The following is a 19,935-nucleotide window of genomic DNA, read 5'->3' as shown; positions in this document are numbered from 1 at the left end:
GCAAAGACGGTTTATTTTGGTTCAAGCTAGCTACATCAAGGGTAGGTTAGCTTCCTATTTCAAAGTAAAAGCACAAATTCTATCGTCATGGTTTTCTGTATGTAAAGGGCAACGGGTGTTTTATTTTGTGATAGTAGCCGGAAGTGCGTTGGTCACAACGGCTAGCGTGAGTAGCGTCGAATTCGTCCGAACAAAATTGTAAACAGCTGGTATTTAGACAAATTAACGACACACTGCTGAGCTAAACGGCTACTTTCTCGCCTAAAAATGTTTGAAATGTTGATAAAGTGATATATTTACAGAGTTAAGAGCTAAAATGAAATCAGTTTCTGACTGCTGATTTCGGCTCAGGTAGGAGGCAGGCTAACACTACCTATGCACTTCCAGCGTTTGAGCTAAGCTAATTTACGGGCGATACAGGCTCTATCTCCCTTGTTACTGCACGCACAGTCAAAAGGATGGTGTCTATCTGCTTGTCATGGACTCGGGAGTGAGGCAAGACAGAAAAAAAATGTTGGTGTATCACTAACTCTGAAACTGAATACACACTGTTGTATTTTGATTGGCTCAGGTAAAACTGCCTCAAACAAACACTCAGTCCGTCATGCCCACATTTACAGTAAAGTTACGACCGTCTCGCTACTGCAAAGAAAAATGTGTGGACATTCTTGTGCATACATGTGCTATAGATGTGTGTGTGTGTGTGTGTGTTCAGGAGCAGACAGAGTTAGCTACAGTTGCTAGCTCTTACTTTACCCGGCCGTGCCTGTGGCCCAACAGTCATAAAAGCAACAAGAGAACAGGAGTTTGGCAGCCGCCGCGCATCAATCACATTAAAACCATCACATTAAAATCATTTGGCTGCGGGGGTGGTCTGACAAAATGTGTTCCAGTGGACCTTGTTCTTGTAACCCCAAGCTGTAAAGTTTTTTTTGTGTTGTCATTCTGAATAAAAAGTAACAGTGGTTCTGAAATTGAAATGACATTTCACAGGGTGACAGCTGACGACAAAAGCAAACGTTTGAGAACAGGTGATAAAAATGAAATGCTGTAAAAAGGCTTATGGATAAAAGAATAATCCAATAGTAAAACCAGAGCAAACATGATAGTGAATTCCAGCCCAGGGAGGATGTTTTTGCAATATGCTGCCACTACACTGGTATTCTAGCTAAATGTACCTCTTATCTGACTGCAAATGCCTCGGGCAAAGCTGTTTAATATGATGACTCGGATGGGCCTCTCCATCAAAAACAGTAATGAAAAAGAAAAGAGCCTTCTTCTCCCTAGCTGCACATAGGACAGTGAGACAAGGAAGTAACAAGTGTCTCAAAAACTGACAGAGAGAGAGATCCCCCACAAGACTGTTTAGTTTGCTCAGTTGTCTGGTCTGTGTCATTTTTTTCTGAATTTGTCGTGGTATCATCAGAAAACTTGAATTTCTATTGTATCGATTAGCAGACAAGTACACACTCGTACTGTATGCACTGCCTGAAGTCCCTAAAGATCATGGATCAGTAAGCTAACAGATCACACAGATCAAGTGAGAAATAAATCACAAGCAGCAGCAGATCCTGTAACGTTTCCTATGATCCAGCTTCTCTCCCCTTCTCCCTCCCTGTCTTGCTAATTGCTCATAAAGAGTCTCTAAAGGCAATGTAATGAGGTTTTAAATCTCCACTCTATCTTTACTGGGCTGGGGAAATTTCACAGACTACACTACACAGTCCTAATCAGATGAACTATTTGGTTTACTATCTACAGAAGGGCAGACAGAACAGGTCCATTGCGCAGTATGTTAAAATTCAAAATTCAAAAGCATAACATGAAACGATAATCATTTAGAATAACATCAAGAAACTTCTCAAACTTTGTTAAAATAGGGACTCTTTTGCTTTTCTCTGGAAATAAGCTTCTGATTTTGTGTTGAATTTTAATGGGGAGCCTCGACATCCGAGGCCCAAAATTCAAATTCTGTGAGTGTGTAAGTTTAGACAGGCAGAATTTCTGAACTAAAAGAAGTTTGTCTGCAACTGTACTTATAGAATGAGCATAGATTAATGTGGCCCAGAGAGAAAACTTTCAGATGAGGTGAAGCGATACACTACACCGCTATTATAAACTATATTGTAAAATGAACAAAAATGACAACAAGTTTTAAACTGTCATGAATCAAAATCTGTTGGAGATTTCAAAAAGTTCAATAGCTGAAAGTCTTAATGGTTGAAGTCTATAGCTGAAAGAATACTGAAGATGTTGACGTTCAGAGAAGCTAAAGTTTTGAAGAATTGAACATGTCCTAATTCATTTGCATGGGAAAAGAGATGCAGAAAAAGTTTGATATTTTTAATTATAGAGAATACAAAAAAGTTGAATGAAGGCATAAATGTCCTGCATGATATGATACAATCCCAATCCCACATCCTGGGCAAGTCACCAGTCTATGGCAAGGCCAACCGAGATAAACAACACACACACATTTAAATTCACACACTATGGGCAATTAAGAGTTGCTAATCAACCAACACAGACATAGCGAGAACAAGCAGACTCCACCCAGGGAGGCCCTGGAATCAAACCCACAACCTTCTTGCTGGCATACAAGAGTGTTAACCAACATGTTGGCCATGAATAGCACTTTCATTATGAATAAACATTTGTTTTTTTGTTTGTGAAATGTGGTAATCTCCTGTGTTGCAGGTCTGTGTCTGGAGTGGATGTGGACCCTGATCTGGTGCACATGGAAATGCAAGATTCAAGTGGAGGTACTGTACTGTGATGTCCCTGCTCATTTATCTCTTGGCACTGTTCACGGTTGGTCACACAAATCACTTTAATGGGGTTGCTGAGTCACAGATTTGATGATGCAAAGTAAAGTTATGTGAAACCTTTGCAAAGGGTTCGGGTGTACACTACAGTATTCAGACCTGGTTTGTTTGGAGCAGTTGTTCTGAAACAGGGAATGTTTAACCCCAAAGCTTGGTTGGTTTGGTCATATGTAAACACAGCAATTGAGCTTGGATGCGGGATAAAACAAGCGGGCAAGAAGGGATCATTTTGGCCTCACTTCCATTTGAGAATATTGCTGACCAATGAGAGAATAGTTGTTTCGTGCATGGCTTTTTTTTTTTTTTTTTTTTACAACTTTGGACTGGTTGGGATTATTACCTTGTGAACACGACCAAACGACCCAAAAGAAAAATGCAACAACTGTATCGTTTTAGCCTCTGAAGGGGAACAAAGCAAACGAGCCACATGTCTGAATACACCCTTAGACTTTGGTTAACTTTATTATGCAAATCTGTGCCATTACCAATTACAAACCAACCAAGCAACAGCAACAGACTTGTTTTCAAAACAGGAAAACAAATTCATTTAGCTTCCGCTGTGACAAGTTTTTTCTAATTAAAAAAAAAGACCAGAATTGAGTGTGTGTACACAGAAAACATTTACAGAAAAACTTGCATTGTTTACACTGAGCAGTCTCAGAAGGCAGTGGCAGGTTGTGTGCTTTATCAACCTCCTGTACATGCACAAGACATGGATGCACTCAGACCAGGGCTAGCTCAAAACCTGGTACAGTATATCTGGACCTCCGGTGGTAAAGTCTTAACTTTTCAATCACAACGTTGTCTGACAAAAATTGACTACACACAATCACAGAAATTAGAGAGTGTAGCACACCGTACACAATCAAATTAAAGAAAAATGTTACTTAAAAAAAACTTGCAAACTAACAAAAGCTAATGTGTTTTTGCTCATCATTCACAATAAATGGTTTGCAAATATGCTGTGTTTTTGCAGAATTGTTCACATCATTTATAAGAAATTGCAAAAGTAAAAACTCTCGTTTGAAAAGATTTTTATAATAACAGCCTGGAAAAAGCTCGCACACTGATCAAAAGTGTGAATGTCAACTAGAGAGGTCGACGGATGAATGGTCCATCAGAAATTAATAGAAAAGTGCAACCGTGGTGATGAAATAAAAATAAGGAAACACATTTTTGATCAGTGTGCGAGCTGTTTCCTGTTGTCTTAAATGTTTGTTGGCCTACGCACCTGGAAAGAGAGTTTCTTTTTTGGACAGTGAGTAAGAGCGCAAACAGCTTTTCTTCTTTTTATAATAACAGCCTTAAATGAAATGTTCAATCCCCATGATTGAAAGATTATTGCAGTTTTGTCAGGTTTGTCAGATACCTTCAACCGTATTATGTGACTTGATCCAGTGGGGCCTTAAACATGCTCTCTCTATCAGTCAAGGTAGTAACACTGGAAATACATGTAAAGTAACGGTTGACCTCTTCATGGGTGGGGGTGGGGGAGTCAATGGGGATTTAATGGGTGAGTTAAGGAGGCGAGTCGTGGGCCCCCAGGGCAACAACAGCAAAGCTGGATTACCATATCAGCTGGGTGACAGACAGGCAGGTTAATGCTTCACCCGCCAATAAGGGCCAACAGGGTAATACAAGTACTGAGTGTATTTGAGATTGTGTGGCTGTCTGTGTTCTGGACTTCGCCTCCTTTGGGTCTCTCAACCCATAATCCCTCACTCTAAATAAACCTGAGCAGACAGAGCAGCAACAAATCCTGAAGGTCATGTGAACAAAGCCAAGGGTATGTTTTTTTTTATATATATATTTCAGTGTTTTCCATGCAATACTGTAAATGCACTCCTTGAATCCCTTAAAGAGACACAGTACGTTTACATGACACTTGAAAAAAACAAATTATAGCCTTAATCCGACTATAACTGGACAACTGAAGTGCATGTAAACGCCTTAGTCCGACTGAAATCGGAGTTGGAGAACTCTGATTAAGACACCCAGATAATGCGATTGGAATTCGACTTTCTCGACAATGCATGTGCGCATGCTCCAGACCCCCCGCACTGGCGTAAGACCCCGGAACAAAAACATCCAAGAAAGCCGGTCGCAGAAGCTGTTGTTGTAGCGTTATGGCGTTCTTGTCTGCCTCTCGAAATCACCATGACGTGCACCTAATCTGCACAATAAGTAACGCACACATTACATACGAGATGAACAAAGCTGTACGATTAACCATCTTGCTGTTGTTCGAAAATTCCAGTCTGCCGCCTGGCTAATCCTATAGGTCAACCGGAAAAGGGGGCTGTATTAACTCGCTGAAATGACGCATGTCGCCACCTGGTGTTGAGGTGGAGGACACGTTCCCGTCAGTTATTCGATTTTCTCAGTTGCATGTAAACTGGGAGAAGGACAGAAGTCCGATTAGACGCCAAAATCGAATTTTGAGCATAGCTCGATCAAGCTGTGCATGTAAACGTACTGACAGTCTCTTAACCAACGCACAGAGAGATGCTGCCTGCAATGTGACAATTTTCACCTAGCCTGTGTATGTGGAGGGTGAATGGGCGAGGCTGACTGTCTGGGCCAGCTGCCTAGACATGAGAGCTCTTCCTGGGGCTAGACAGTACCACATGCCCCCCCCCCTCCCCTCCTCCTCCCTCCACCTTTTCATTCTCCTCCCTTTTCCTCTCCTTGCTTCTGTGCCCAGATAGATAGTTAGTCGAGGGGGGCTGGAGCGCTCAGGCATGCCAAACCAATCTGTTTGCCCTGTGTAACCCCCCATCACATCCAATGACTGAGGTTTAATGGTGGCATGCTACAGAGAAGGACATAAAGTTATGGAGCAGCGTTGACGTAGTTTCAGAGGCTTTGCATCCAAGAGAAACGAGGGTGGTCGGTTGATGAATGAGCCATGTATGCAGAGAGGCTGGCAGGGAGTGTGTTTGTGTGTCTGTGTCATTAGGGAGATTGATGTGCAGGAGAGCATGAGTGTACCTTGTTCATGCGACAATACACACAAACACGCAAGCACTTACACACTTAAATGTTGAGCCCGTGGAGCGATAAAGAGACATACATGTGAGCACACATCTCTCCATAAATCCTGCAGTCTGTATAACATCGTAGATTATTCAAGGATTTATTCATCTTAAAGGGATAGTTCAACATTTTGGCAAATTGGCCCATTGCCATAATCGCTATAATCATAGCAGTAGGTTCGTTACCTTTATTTGTCGGTGCAAGCTATTTTTAGAACAGCGGAGCAGAGCCGCGAGCTGCTCAGAGCTACACTACGGAGGCTAATGGGATTTCTTGGTTTCCCTCATCAAACTCATCAAATACACAATCCAACAACTCCAAAACGCTCTTGTGGACAAGTTGTGACCTGCAAATTCACCACACTATGAGATAATAATGGAACGTTACGAGACTGCTTGCTACTGTCCCTGAAGGCAACGCGCATCAGCGGTTTTGCATGAATTTACCTCTAAAACAACTCTGTCTCGTAACGTTCCGTTGTTATCTCATAGCGTGGTAAATGTGCAGGTCACAACTTGTCCACCAGAGCATTTTGGAGTTGTTGGATTGTGTATTTGATGAGTTTGATGAGGGAAACCAAGAAATCCCATTAGCCTCCATAGTGTAGCTCTGAGCAGCTCGCGGCTCTGCTCCGCCGTTCTAAAAGTAGCTTGCACCGACAATTAAAGGTAACGAACCTACTGCTATGACCATAGCAATTTTGGCAATGGGCCAATTTGCCAAAATGTTGAACTATCCCTTTAATTGCCAAAGTCACTTTTTTCATAACTCAGTTTTCCCTTTGCTTTGGTGCAGGAAGTGTGTGAGTTTGCAGGTGTGTGAAGACAGCAAATGTCATGAGGAGATGTCTGTGCCACAGGCAGGAAATGAACACTTAGTCCAATCTAATAGTTTTTAATGAGTCCCCCAGCCATATGCTGCTTTGATTAAAGTCCAGGCTTTTCAATAGATAAGACCGTCCATTTGTTCCATCAGACACCTATTGAAAAAGACAAAGCTGAGAGAAAGAAGTGTAGAGCCAGTGATGAGGACATCTACTCACTGATGTGATGTAAACCTTTTTTCAGGTTTGAGTTAAATCGACTGGAGATTCTCGTGTTTTATGATGTTCTCTGGTTGCTTTATTCTGAAGAGAAACCACGTGTCACACAGATATTTGAAGATGCCACCAAAAAGAAGAGGGGTTTGCCCTGTAGTGAGTTCCTTTTGTTATAGTTCTCTCCGTGATCTAATCTAAAAGCCAGTGGCCAATCCCAAATTGGCATTGGTAAATAGGCTTTTGTTCCACTCTGGGAACAGAACAATTCTTCAAAAGTTTCATAAACGGGCTTTATAACCCGCTTCTCTTGAATTCAAGTTCAACACACCCTCCATGTTCACAGGTTGGAGGTCCTTTAAGTGATTTAGGAGGTTCCTTCATCCCAATGTCCCCACAGTTTCACTATTGCCATGCAGCTTGTCACCTCGGGTTAGAGAATAACAGCTGAATTTCAGCAGCCACGGTTGTTGATGCAGCTGCTGGATGAAATTCAATGAGCTTTGCAACAGGCAGTAACCCCTCTGTGTGTCTCGGTGAGGATAATCCCCTTTGGCCGTTTAGATACTAGAACTGCTACAAGTCTATGGGGAAGCTGGCGTATCTCACAGAGTTGGAAAAATGATGTTCCCATTCTTATATTCGCCTGGTTCGTCCTATCTGTCAGGGGTTTGCTTTTGCTTATGGCTAATACACTTTTTATGAACGGAAAATAAGATTTCATTTGTTTTAGTTCTTGATCCCTTTCTCTCTCTCTCTCTCGCTGTTGCTTATAAAAACTCTTCAAGGAGCATGAAACAACTGTTATTAGTCCAAGTATACTGTATTGGGAAAATACAGTTACTTCCACTTGCACATGTAATAAACCAGCAAGACACTCATCTTGTTTTCCACTCAGTTTTTGAAATTCCCACAACATACATACACCTGTTTATTTATACTTCAAACAATATAGAATGCACGTGCAAAAAGCATGCATGTACAGTGTGTATTGCAGTTTTGTATGTGTGTACCAATGCAAATCCATGTGTAACATTTGAAACCAAAGTTTTTGGCTTGACCCAGCACTTATATCTGGGATGTGCCTCATCTCTGTTTTTCTGATTCTGGTTCAAACAGGCCCTATTAGGTTTTTTTTTTTCAGCTACAGTGTTGTCATCTCAGCACATTGTCTCTACTCTATCTCTATTTTTATATATATATAAGCTTCATGACTGGACCATCATTTATAGATGCCACCCCGGGGGCTCAGGGCTGCACCTTATTGCATACATTCTACTGAGCTGCTCTGGTTTCATGGCTGCTCAATAACTGCAGGGAAGAGGAGGAGCACTTCCAATACACTCAGCCTCACTATGTTACAGCAAATAGACTTTTATAATTTAAATTTAAATTATATGCATCACTTTCAACTGGATATGCAAAAGTCTTTCTGCTGATGTCTCTGTATGACCTACAACAGCAAATGAGGCCCTCGGTGGGAATCTCAGCTATTTCTTAATAGTTTATCTCTATAACTTTGGGAGGCAGTGGTTGGGTACAGTAGGTCCACTGGACAAAACCATCTACAGCACTCAGACTGGAGCCAGAGTGAGCCAGATGTGTGTCTTTATGACACTTTTGTCCACAAGGCTCGCCAAAATCAACACAAAATGAAAGGTCTTTCTAGATGCTTTAAAGGGATACTTAACCCAGAATCAATAATTCACCAATTTTCTACTCACCGTCATGCCAAGGAAGGGTTTGGAGAACTTTTGGAGTTCCAGGGGGGGTCCGGCTGGCAACAGATTTTCATATAATGGCGGCGAATAAAGTTCACTTTTGAATTGTCCAAAACACACACTATGAAACATCCAAATACCTTCATACTGCTTGTCTGTACTGACTCAAGTGTCCTTGAGCAGTATGGAGGTATTTGGAGAAAATTGGTGAAGTACTGTATCCCTTTAAGGAAAGTCATCTGTGACAAAGCTTTGTACTGTGCTATGATCAGCTGTACTTAGGGTGATAAAAACATAAAAACCTGTTTCTAACAAAAGTCAGTAATGTTATGATGTTAAAAGATCTCACACTAACTAAAATAAAGGTAAGAGCATGAGAAAGATTAAAAACAAAGAAAGACAGAACCTTTCTCTCCTAACCTTCTCTTTGAATGATCACATTAAATACAGTTTATTTATCTTGTCTATGTGTTTGGTTATTTTGTTAGACAGTTTTGCAGTTACAGGATGTGACCTCAGGTTGCCCAGACACGTCCATTTTTGTTGTTGTTGTTGTTTTGACCTAATCCTAACCTTTTTTTTTTTTTTAACATTTTCCAAAAGTAACCACTCTTCTCTTTGTTTGTGTGCCTCCCTGCAGGTTACCTGTATGTCACCTGTCTCATCCAGAACTGTTCAGACAAAATGGTGACAGCTCAGTTCCTTGGCAAGATCGACTACAACTCGTTGTTGGTGCAGGACGACTACATATTTGTGAAGGTAAATATCAAAAAGCAAAAGACCAAAACGATCACTATTAATATTATAAGGAAGTGTTACAGAGGTAAACGTATGCCGGTCCTGTCTTATTTTGGTTTTTACATGATTCAAATAGCCAGAATAAGGCTGTAAAACCCTTCACCGTGAAGGAAAGAATATCGAAGACTAAGCATTTTCAGCAGATGTAGAGTGTAACATTGTAAGACCTTGAGTATGGGGTGAAATTACTGCCAAAACCCCACAAACCCGCAAAGCATGTTTTACTCACGCCCAACAATTCACAAACAAACTCAGTGTGTTTTGCAAATACAAAACATCATTCACAAACTAATGCATTTTGTTTCACAAATAAGAAATGCACCTATCGAATAAATACACCATGCTTCAGAAACAAAAAACATATTTCTTCAAGTAAAAGGAAAAAAATCCTTCAAGTATAAAAACACAATTCTACAACTACAACTACAATTCTACAACTACAAACACAATTTTACAACTACAACTACAATTCTACAACTACAAACACAATTCTACAACTACAACTACAATTCTGCAACTACAACTACAATTCTACAACTATGGAACTGTCATGTGACTTTTGGCAGTAATATTCCACCCTCCGCGCTGATCCACACACTTGCACTCACAGCCAGACCTGTAATTCGCACTCCACAACAACAGGTGGTGCTGCTGAGTCAATAGGCCTATGTCACGGCACAGCTCATAGCCCGAAGTGCAGTGTACCTGCTCAACCCAAACAGATGACAGATCTCCCAAAAGTGGGGTCCAGACGATGTGGTGCCACTTGAAAACGAACAATAAATAGTTATAATAATTGTTATGAACTAATTTAGGTAGAGTGTGGCGTTTTGTTCATGCAGTTTGTAAACACCGGCAACTTTATGTTGTAACAGACATGAGAGCCGTTGTGGTGGGCTGGGCTCCTGCTAGCACTAGCACTAGCACTAGCCTCAGCCAGAGCGATAGATATAACATCTTGTAACAATTGTTATATCTATCGCTCGGGCCTCAGCCTCCTCGCACTAGTCCTCACAGTTGAATAAGGTGTGAAACTGACTGCTGATTAATCTGATTCTCCCCCAGCTGCTCCAGGGAAAGCAGCTAAGCAGCTGGGTGTAGCACTGGGTTTTAGCCTCTTCCACCCACTTTGGAGCCGGGGTAGGCCTACTACTACACCGGCGTCCGGCGAGAGGAGGCTGCCTTAGTTTATTCCGTAACCAGGGTGACTATCGGAGGTGGGTGTACACTGCTCGGCGATTTTGGATCGTTAAAAATCCCTGGTAGTCACCCTGGTTATATCCACCACTTCCTGGAGAATGACGCTCCATTCCACCGTTAGCCTGCTGTATTGTTGATAGCATAGACTGGTTGATAGACATTGGCCGTGATGACTTTATTTATAATCATCACGTAATTTTAATGAGAACAATACGGACGAGGTTTTAGCTTTACTCTGATGTTAATTAAGTCTATAAAACGAATTGTTGACCAAACATTTTAGATTAGCTGGGCTAACCGTTAGCTGTTAGCCGTTAGCAATGTCAATAAACAATAACTCAATAAACGGCCCATGAAAAAAATATTATTTTCCAGCGGATATCCTAGTTCCAACATGACTGAGCTAACTGGAGTAGTTTCATGTCGTGTCTGACAACAGGAGGGTTTTGACAGCTGACGTCCTGATGTTAGTTTGCTGCTGCTGTCAACTTAGCTGTCAGCAGCAGCAAAGCTAACAACTATGACAACCATGACTAATTACAAAAACGTGCACACAGAATACACAGAAATAGTAATGTTTGTTCAATAATTAGTTTTATAAACTTAACAAACATCAGATTTAGTCACAACGGTTTTGGCAGCCCAGAGCCCCCACATTTGGTGCCTACACCAAGCTGGTAGCTAACGCTACCAGCTAGCCGCTAATGCTACCAGTTAGCCGCTCGCTACAATGCTACTAAAACCGTGGTGTGACGCAATGGATCAAGTGGTGGATATATAATAAACTAAGGCAGCCTCCCCTCGCTGGACGCTGGCGTTGTTGTGGTGTACCGGGCTCCAAAGTGGGTGGAAGAGGCTAAAACCCAGTGCTACACCCAGCTGCTTTCCCTGGAGCAGCTGGAGGAGAATCGTACTTCGGGCTATGAGCTGTGCCGTGACATAGGCCTATTGACTCAGCAGCACCACCTGTTGTTGTGGAGTGCGAATTACAGGTCTGGCTGTGAGTGCAAGTGTGTGGATCAGCGCGGAGGGTGGAATATTACTGCCAAAAGTCACGTGACAGTTCCATAGTTGTAGAATTGTAGTTGTAGTTGCAGAATTGTAGTTGTAGTTGCAGAATTGTAGTTGTAGTTGCAGAATTGTAGTTGTAGTTGTAAAATTGTGTTTGTAGTTGTAGAATTGTAGTTGTAGTTGTAGAATTGTGTTTTTATAGGCTACTTGAAGGATTTTTTTCCTTTTACTTGAAGAAATATGTTTTTTGTTTCTGAAGCATGGTGTATTTATTCGATAGGTGCATTTCTTATTTGTGAAACAAAATGCATTAGTTTGTGAATGATGTTTTGTATTTGCAAAACACACTGAGTTTGTTTGTGAATTGTTGGGCGTGAGTAAAACATGCTTTGCGGGTTTGTGGGGTTTTGGCAGTAATTTCACCCCATACTTGAGCAGCTTAAATGAAGTGACTAGCTGCATTTTTGCAAACCTTTTGCATTTAGATGTACTGTATGTGCCATGTTATTTATTTCCATTCAGCATATGTGCATGTTGTGTTGCAACAGTCACTGTATCTATTCACTTGACAGTGCCCACACACTGCAGCTTTCAGTCCATTTCACTGATAAACGCTGCTGCTCTGATAACACACAGGGCCGGCTGCTCGAAAAGGAAAAGAAATGTTGTTTAGGACAGTGTGCAGAATTAATCTGACCTTGTCTATAATTGACTTGCCATGCAGTGCAGTACTGTACACTCTGAGACCAAGAGCTGAATCCTATTTGCATGTGGTAACAGTACAATATATGAACTAGTATAACATAGGTTCCCTATAGAGGTGTTAGGTCCTCTCTCTCTCTGGTCCATCATCCTCACAGTATCCCCTGTTTTACCAGCAGCCCAGTGATGTCAGATGTGGGAAAAATGTATGAACAGAAAATAAAAGTAATTTTTTTTTTTACTTTTTTCATTATCAGACTTGTCCATCACGTCTGAAGTGAGATTTTTCAGATTTCAAGTCCCTCCCTCTTGTCACACAAAATGCTTTATGAACCTGTTATACCTACTGTAGGGATGTCACAATTATAGATTTTCTTGGTAAGATTATTGTCAGAAAAATAAACACGGTATTACCATTATCACGATTATTATGCATCAATAAATTTCACTATGAATGTGTAAAATCAAATAAGGTCAAAATATTACATTACTAATCTCTTAATATAGGACTAGTTATTAATCCCCCAGGGGAAGTGTTTGAAATATTTAAGTCATTAATTGTCATCTATACCTAATTACAAATGACACATTAACATTTAAATTCCTACCAATGAAATGTTACATTAGATAAATGGACCAGTATCTGTGCATTTTCCTTCATTTTGGCACCACCTCTGCCGATATGGTTCCGACATAATCATTTTTGGAAAGTGACGGTATTTAGGAATCTTTACGATCACTTAATTGTGGCGTTTAATACTGCGATTAATTGTGAAAACAAGTAATCGTGACATCCCTAGTTATATCCATAAGCAGTAGAAATCCCTAACACAACGCCTCTGAGCAGACTTTTACCACTTTACCACCAGAACTAGCAGCTGTTTTAAAAACAAGCAATCCTGAATGACCCCTTATCCACTGCAAGTCAAGTTTGTTTTTCTGTTCAAACTGAGGACACACAACTGCGGGAAGTGATGTCATCACATGCACTTACAATGCACACACACAGACACAGTGCAGACAAAGGGAGCTGTAGCCTCCGTACTGACTTTCTCTTCTCAGCCCCAAGTTGGTGCTCCTGTAAAATGATCAGTGAGTGATTGTGAGAGTCTTTAATCAGTAAATGTGTGTTTTAAAACTGATTTCATGGCTGTTATTTCATTGTTTTCATCCATGGTGTTTGTAGTTAACAGTTCTTGTTGGACAGATTACCGGTGTTCGGATCTGAAAGATGCTACAGCAGGAAAAGAGGCAAAAACTACAGGGACTTATTTAGAATTCCACAATTTACATATCCTTTTGTCAACTCTGATCTTATGAGACTTCTACTGTTTCAGAAAGCCTGGTAACACTTCCACTATAATGGGTTGTTTGCTGGATTAATATGAGGGGTTGGGGTTGAGAGTTGGCCCTCAAGGTGCTTATTGGCTCAAGAGAATTATGCTGAGTCAGAGCGAAGAAAGCATAGTTGCATTTTTGACACACACACACACACTTAATTTCATCTCATTTTGCCATGCCATTCTTTAGAAAGTTACAAAAACATAGTTGATGGTGTTTCCTTCAGGGGTTCTTATTTTTTTTAAAAGAATGCTTTTCATTGTTTCATAATTTTTTTCTCACTGCTCAGCATAAAAACTCCCATGGTAGTCTGCCCCTTTCAATCAGAAACAATGATTGTAGTCCCAGCTCAAATCTGAACTCCGACTGAGGCTCAGAGCCCAAAATAGGATGAGTGAATTCAACTTCCCCGACGCATTTTAAGAGCTGCAGCTCCAAAACTTTGCTCATCTTACAAAAAGCCAAACGGTGACAGGTAGTGCATTTCAGGAAATGGCTCGCCAGTGTCTGAGGCCATCACCTGGGTTATGACACGTTCAGTTGCTGTTAAGTCACTGTCAGTCACCATTGTTGTTGTTTTTTTTTTCACTGAGCCTGCTTTTTTAATACGGCACCTCAACTGTTTAGATATTCTGGTTCAGCATCTTGCTCAGCTTTCTGATCATCTCTCTCCGTGGTTCAGCCTGTTACTCACAGCTCCCAGTTTGTCAGGTGAATGTGAAGGTCTGTGCAGAAGAGAAGTTTCTTTGCATCCAGCTTTCAGCACTGTGTTGGTGACTCACTAGATAGTGAACTCTGCTCCCTGCTCCACTAACTGCATTTTTCAGAATCAGAATCAGAATCAGCCTTTACAGAAGTACAGCGAAATTACAGCAATAAACCCGTCCGTACATATACAGCATACAATACATACAATAAGACAGGCATAACAGGATGACTGGGCGGTAAGAGGGGGGAGGAAAAGGGGAGAAACAAGAGGAGAATGCAGTGACACTCACATACAAGGTCACATACATTAGGGTCGTCAATATACATTATATATATACAGTATATGTATGCTGAACTCCAAACTGTATTTTCTTACATAAAAGCCCTAAATTCTGTTTTTTCTGCGGCCGTGTGGCTCTGAGCTCTCAGAATGTACTATACAGCCTTTTGCTGGTATAATCACCCACTCAAAGGCCTTTTACAGTAGAAGCCACATTCACTCTTTCATACAGCACTTCCCCCTACACATTTCCAACACAGCACCTTTCTACCATATATAGAAACTTACACACCAGTGTCACCTCATGGGGCAGCATCTTGGCCAAGGTTACTTAGGAATGTGGAGCAGCCGGGAGATAAATCACTGACCCTCCAATTAGTGGAAGACCTGTTCTAACCCCTGAGCCACAGGCACCCCAGTTTAAACTTGTTGTAAACTAGTTCCGTGTTTTATTTGAAGTGGGATAAGCAAGGTCCTAAATAATTGTAATTAATTGTAGATTTTCTTTTATTTGTAGCTCAACCTTCCTGATGGACAGAATTGATTTGCAACTATTTTGATAATTGCTGAATCTTTTCTTGAAGCAAAAATGCTTAAAACATAATCATTTGTGTGTTATATGACTTTGTACGTTTGTCCTCAGCATTTTTTCAGTTCTTTTCACTATTTGAAAATAATTGATAGCTGCAGCAAGGCAATGAATCCATTATTGTGCCTGTTGAAAGATGACTCACTGACAAGAAAAGGAATGACTCAGTGAGACAATGTTTTATCAGAAGAGAACATCTGCTGCTGCTAGAAGAATGTGTTGTGTTATGTGTTATTTTATCTGCTTTTTTGTGCCTTCACCAGGTCACCACAGGGAACCGGACCAAGCACTATGTGTCCTACCGCCGCAACGAGTTTGTCCAGATGAGGTTTCCCAAGTACGCCTTACCAAAGGTAAAGCACAGCTTCAACTTGTTTTGTATCAATTGAATACTTTAAAGAAAGAGTAGATCCACACTATGGTAACAGAGATAAGTCAGGTCACTGTCTTGTTTCTAATGGTAAAGGAGATTCACTCATGTCTCAGAACTGAAGATTGGGGATGTCTACTGCTGTGTCGACATGTGACAGAGACATGGATGCATGGTTGGGCGCTTTTATTTTTTATTTTCCGAAAAACTGAATCATACGACGGAGTATTAGGGCCACATTGACAAATAAAAAAATCACAAACTTAGAGAATAAAGTCGTAAATTTACGACTTTTTTCTCATGATGTTATGACTTTTTTCACGTAAGAAATGTATGACTTTATTCTCGTAAATTTACGACTTTATTCTCGTAATGTTACGACTTTATTTTTGTAATGTTATGACTTTTTTTCTCGTAGGAAATGTACGATTTTATTCTCATAAATTTACGACTTTATTCTCGTAATGTTATGACTTTTTTTCTCGTAGGAAATGTACAACTTTATTCTAGTAAATTTATGACTTTATTCTCGAAGTCTGTATAAAGTCTGAATAAAGTCGTAAATTTACGACTTTATTCTAATAATGTTGTGACTTTTTTCTCATAGGAAATGTACGACTTTATTCTCATAAATTTACGACTTTATTCTCATAATGTTATGACTTTTTTTCTCGTAGGAAATGTACGACTTTATTCTTGTAAATTTATGAGTTTATTCTCAAAGTCTGTGTTACTTTTTTTGTTTTTTTCTCAATGTGGCCCTAATACTCCGTCATAGAATCATGGGTGATCTAACAAGAATTTACACAATAATCCCCAGTTTATACTTTTGAGGATGAAGTTCACCTTCGCCTTAGGTGCTGAAATACAACTCTGCACCTTTGTTGCCACTGTTCCACTTCTTCCTTGGTGTCAGATGTTAGGACAACGTCTGTACTCAAAGTACTCACCTGATACACGATAAGGCACATTAAATATTCACCACCAATCATCGACCCAGTTGCATCCCATGTCACTGACATAAGCTGAGACGATAAACGATGCACGTGGGTGGCACAGGGCTGGTCGAGTGTCTCTGAGTGCTATTGAACTGTGATTGAATGTACAGTAGAGCCCGGGGGAGACGTCTCCTACAATTTTCTGCTGTAAAGTAAGAAAACCGTGGAGACATTTACAGGAATTGACACTCCAACAGAGACTCTGACAAACACACATAGACACACATGCACATGCACATGCACACACACCCCTAGGAAATGTATAGAATTACTCTTGTTGGACTTTGACCGACCACTTAGATCTTATGCCTCAATTGCTTGACAGCTACAGTACTCACTGATTCTTAAGGAGGGTGAAAGGTATTGACTTTACACACGCGTGCACACACACACACACACATACAAAAGAGAGAGACAGGGCCGGGGGGTGCACACAGTCTTTTTCTGCCTTCAACAATTAGAGATGATAGGGATCAATTGATTAGGTGTGGCAGGACGGCAGGGGATGACATGTTTTGGTAACACTTTACTTGACGCCTATCTCTATAATGCATTATAACCGTACTTATGAGTTATAATGCAGTTATAGCACTGTATAATTAACACTCAAATGATCATAATGCACACTATAAAGCATTTTATCATGACTTATAAGGTCAGGTATTATAATACGTTATAATTGTTAGTAACTCGCTGAAAATGCCCACATTGATAATGCAAATATAGTTATAATATGTTATAAATTGTCTTATAGACGTGTATAACTATCATTATAAACATTATAACACATTATCATAAGGCTGTGTAACAATAAGAATAGCACATTAAAACGTATTATAATACCTGACCTTATAGTCATGATAAAATGCTTTATAGTGTGTTATGATTATATTGTTATAAAGCATTAAGATCATTTATGAGTGTTACTATAGTTATACAGTGATATAACTACATATAACTCATTATAAGTTTGGTTAGAATGTGTTATATAGATAGCCGTCAAGTAAGGTGTTACCACTGTTTTTTGTATGAATGTGTGTGTGTTTGTGTGTGTTTGTCTGTGTGTGCAAGTGTGTGTTTAGTTTAGGTTTGCCCTAGTTGCTCTTGTCTCCCTCTCTCTCTACATGTGTCCTCTTACTTGGGTGAGCAGATAGGTCACACTCTTCAGCTTTTAGGTTGAGCGACACAGAGGGGACAGCAGGGAGAGAGAGGTTGGAGGTGTGTGTGTGTGTGAGGGGGGGGGGGCAAAGGAAATGAGAGATGGAGTGAGAGACGGGTGGGAGGAGTTTAGCCGAGGAGAAAGTGTGTGAGTGTGAGACTGGGAGAGAGGGTGTGTTTCCATGTTTTTCCGCTGTGAATAATTGAAAGGTTGGACGATGAAAAATGCAGAGGCCATCAGAGAAGGCAGCTTGGCTCTGTCCTGTGAGGCCTGACCTGCGTTATGGATTAACCACACACACGCACACACACACACGCGCACACAATTACACTCATGTGCAGACACATGCATACGGCTTATTGGGCTGTGAAATCACAGGTAATAAGTGTCCCTTTTTACTCTGTTTCCACCCTCTCTTGCTGTCTATCACCCAGAATGTAATCACCTTTCTGTTTAACCAGTGAAACAGACTGAGTGTCATGCTCAAGGGCACTGCGGCAATGCTACTTGAAAGAAAAAGGAAGTCTGCATTACTGGGATACTGCTCAGAAATGTACAATATAGCTGAATATGAATCTTGGTTGACATAGTCATTCTGTACCTCTAAATTTCTTTATTATGTATATACATGAGTAAAATACATTTGTAAATAGGCCAAAATTAGCATGACTGCTAATTTGCATTCCTCCCTGGCCATTTTCTCTGCATCTTATACTGATGGACATCACCATGGTGAATGAAGGTGATCCAGAGCCGTTACTGTACATAGCAGTTCTCCAGAAAAAAAAAAAAAACTAATACTATGAACTGTGCGTCATCATCTAAACATTCAGCTTTGGGTGTTAGTTATACAGTGTCTAGAAAAAAGTATCCACCCCACCAACTGTTTTTTAACTTCCTATATAAATACAATCATGGTTGACATACCATAATTATTCTTTTTAACTATATGATACAAATGACTTTACCAAACCATTTCTGTGTAGTTTTCTCTGTATGCTTCGGTCAGCCAAAAAACTCCTTATTGGTCTCATCAGACCAAAGAACTTCCTTCCAGTTGAATTTAAGTCTCCCACATGCTTTTGAGTGAACTCCAGTCAATATATAAAATGAGCATTCCTCAACAGTGAACTTCCTCGAACCCGGCCAACTGTCACTCCCACCTCAGCTGCTGAAGCTTTATCTCATTCAGGGTATATACTATTTAAGCAATATCACACGAGAGGGAGTGCTGTTGTACTGTATATCAGCACGGCTGTGATTCGGTCGTAGGCACGAGGCCGCAGGCCGAGTGCCGCAGATAATCACACCGTACTGATATACAGTACAACAGCACGACCTCGAGTGTGATATTGCTTTTATACAACAGTGCTACGAGCGCATTTTAGAACAGTAATAAACTACAAGAGATTATGATTTGTTTGTTTATTTAATCATTTCTTTGGCTCCGCCAACAGAAATAGTTCCGCAACTGGAAGGGAGACAAGGCTGTTGCCAGGCAACACATAAACATTTCATACTAGCTTGCTACTAGCTACAAGCTTCTCCACCGAGCTGCTTCCAGTGCTGGTTCTGGTTCGGAGCCCGTGTCTGATTAGCACCGCAGCAACAGGACCAGCGTGAAGACATACAGAGACGCTATCGTTACCGTATTACATTTGTTTATCTGCTATGTAATCAATATAAACACAGTTGAAGCTAGTAGCTGAGCTACGTGGCTAACAACAGCTAATGCTAATATCGAAACACATCACCGTCAAAACGTAGTTGCCCCCGCGGCGATTTTTTTCCCAGCCGGGTTTAGTAGAGATTTATCGCCAATTAGACGGACCAGGCCAGGTCCAGGTTTTAATGTTCAGGTCCGTTTATAACTGTAGCAGCAGCAGCAGCAGCAGAGAGTTGGGGCAGCTCCTGTATGGGGAGCATGGCTCTGACTTAGCTCCTGTCCAGCTGAACAGCGGAGTGATACTGTCTAAAGTCCCAGTGCTGTTATACTGTATATCAGCACTATGGAATGTCTCGTTGTCCAATCAAATTGCTCGATTGGGACCGGTCGGAACTAACTGTTGTATAGACCCTTTCAGAGAGTATAAACAAAGACAGGTGTGGCTCATTAGAAAACGCTCTGGTACACTACATGGAATGGAGCCTTAATTAGTAT

The 19,935-nt window shown here is 40.8% G+C and overlaps 1 protein-coding gene across 1 annotated transcript in view; it reads left to right on the top strand.

Moving 5' to 3' along the window:
• sorcs2 (sortilin-related VPS10 domain containing receptor 2) overlaps window positions 1-19,935 on the top strand; it is a gene marked incomplete at both ends in the record, with an annotated part of 304,429 nt that overhangs the window by 259,598 nt on the left and 24,896 nt on the right. Inside the window, 3 exons of the mRNA XM_083992479.1 lie at window positions 2,698-2,762; window positions 9,259-9,377; window positions 15,511-15,600. Coding sequence (XP_083848605.1) covers window positions 2,698-2,762; window positions 9,259-9,377; window positions 15,511-15,600 — 274 coding nt within the window. The remainder of the gene's footprint in view (window positions 1-2,697; window positions 2,763-9,258; window positions 9,378-15,510; window positions 15,601-19,935) is intronic.

This window comes from Trachurus trachurus (assembly GCF_905171665.1).
Source record: "Trachurus trachurus genome assembly, chromosome: 18".
NCBI classification, from domain to species: domain Eukaryota; kingdom Metazoa; phylum Chordata; class Actinopteri; order Carangiformes; family Carangidae; genus Trachurus; species Trachurus trachurus.
The sequence above is the reverse complement of the archived record's forward strand: the minus strand, read 5'-3'. Positions and strand labels throughout refer to the sequence as shown.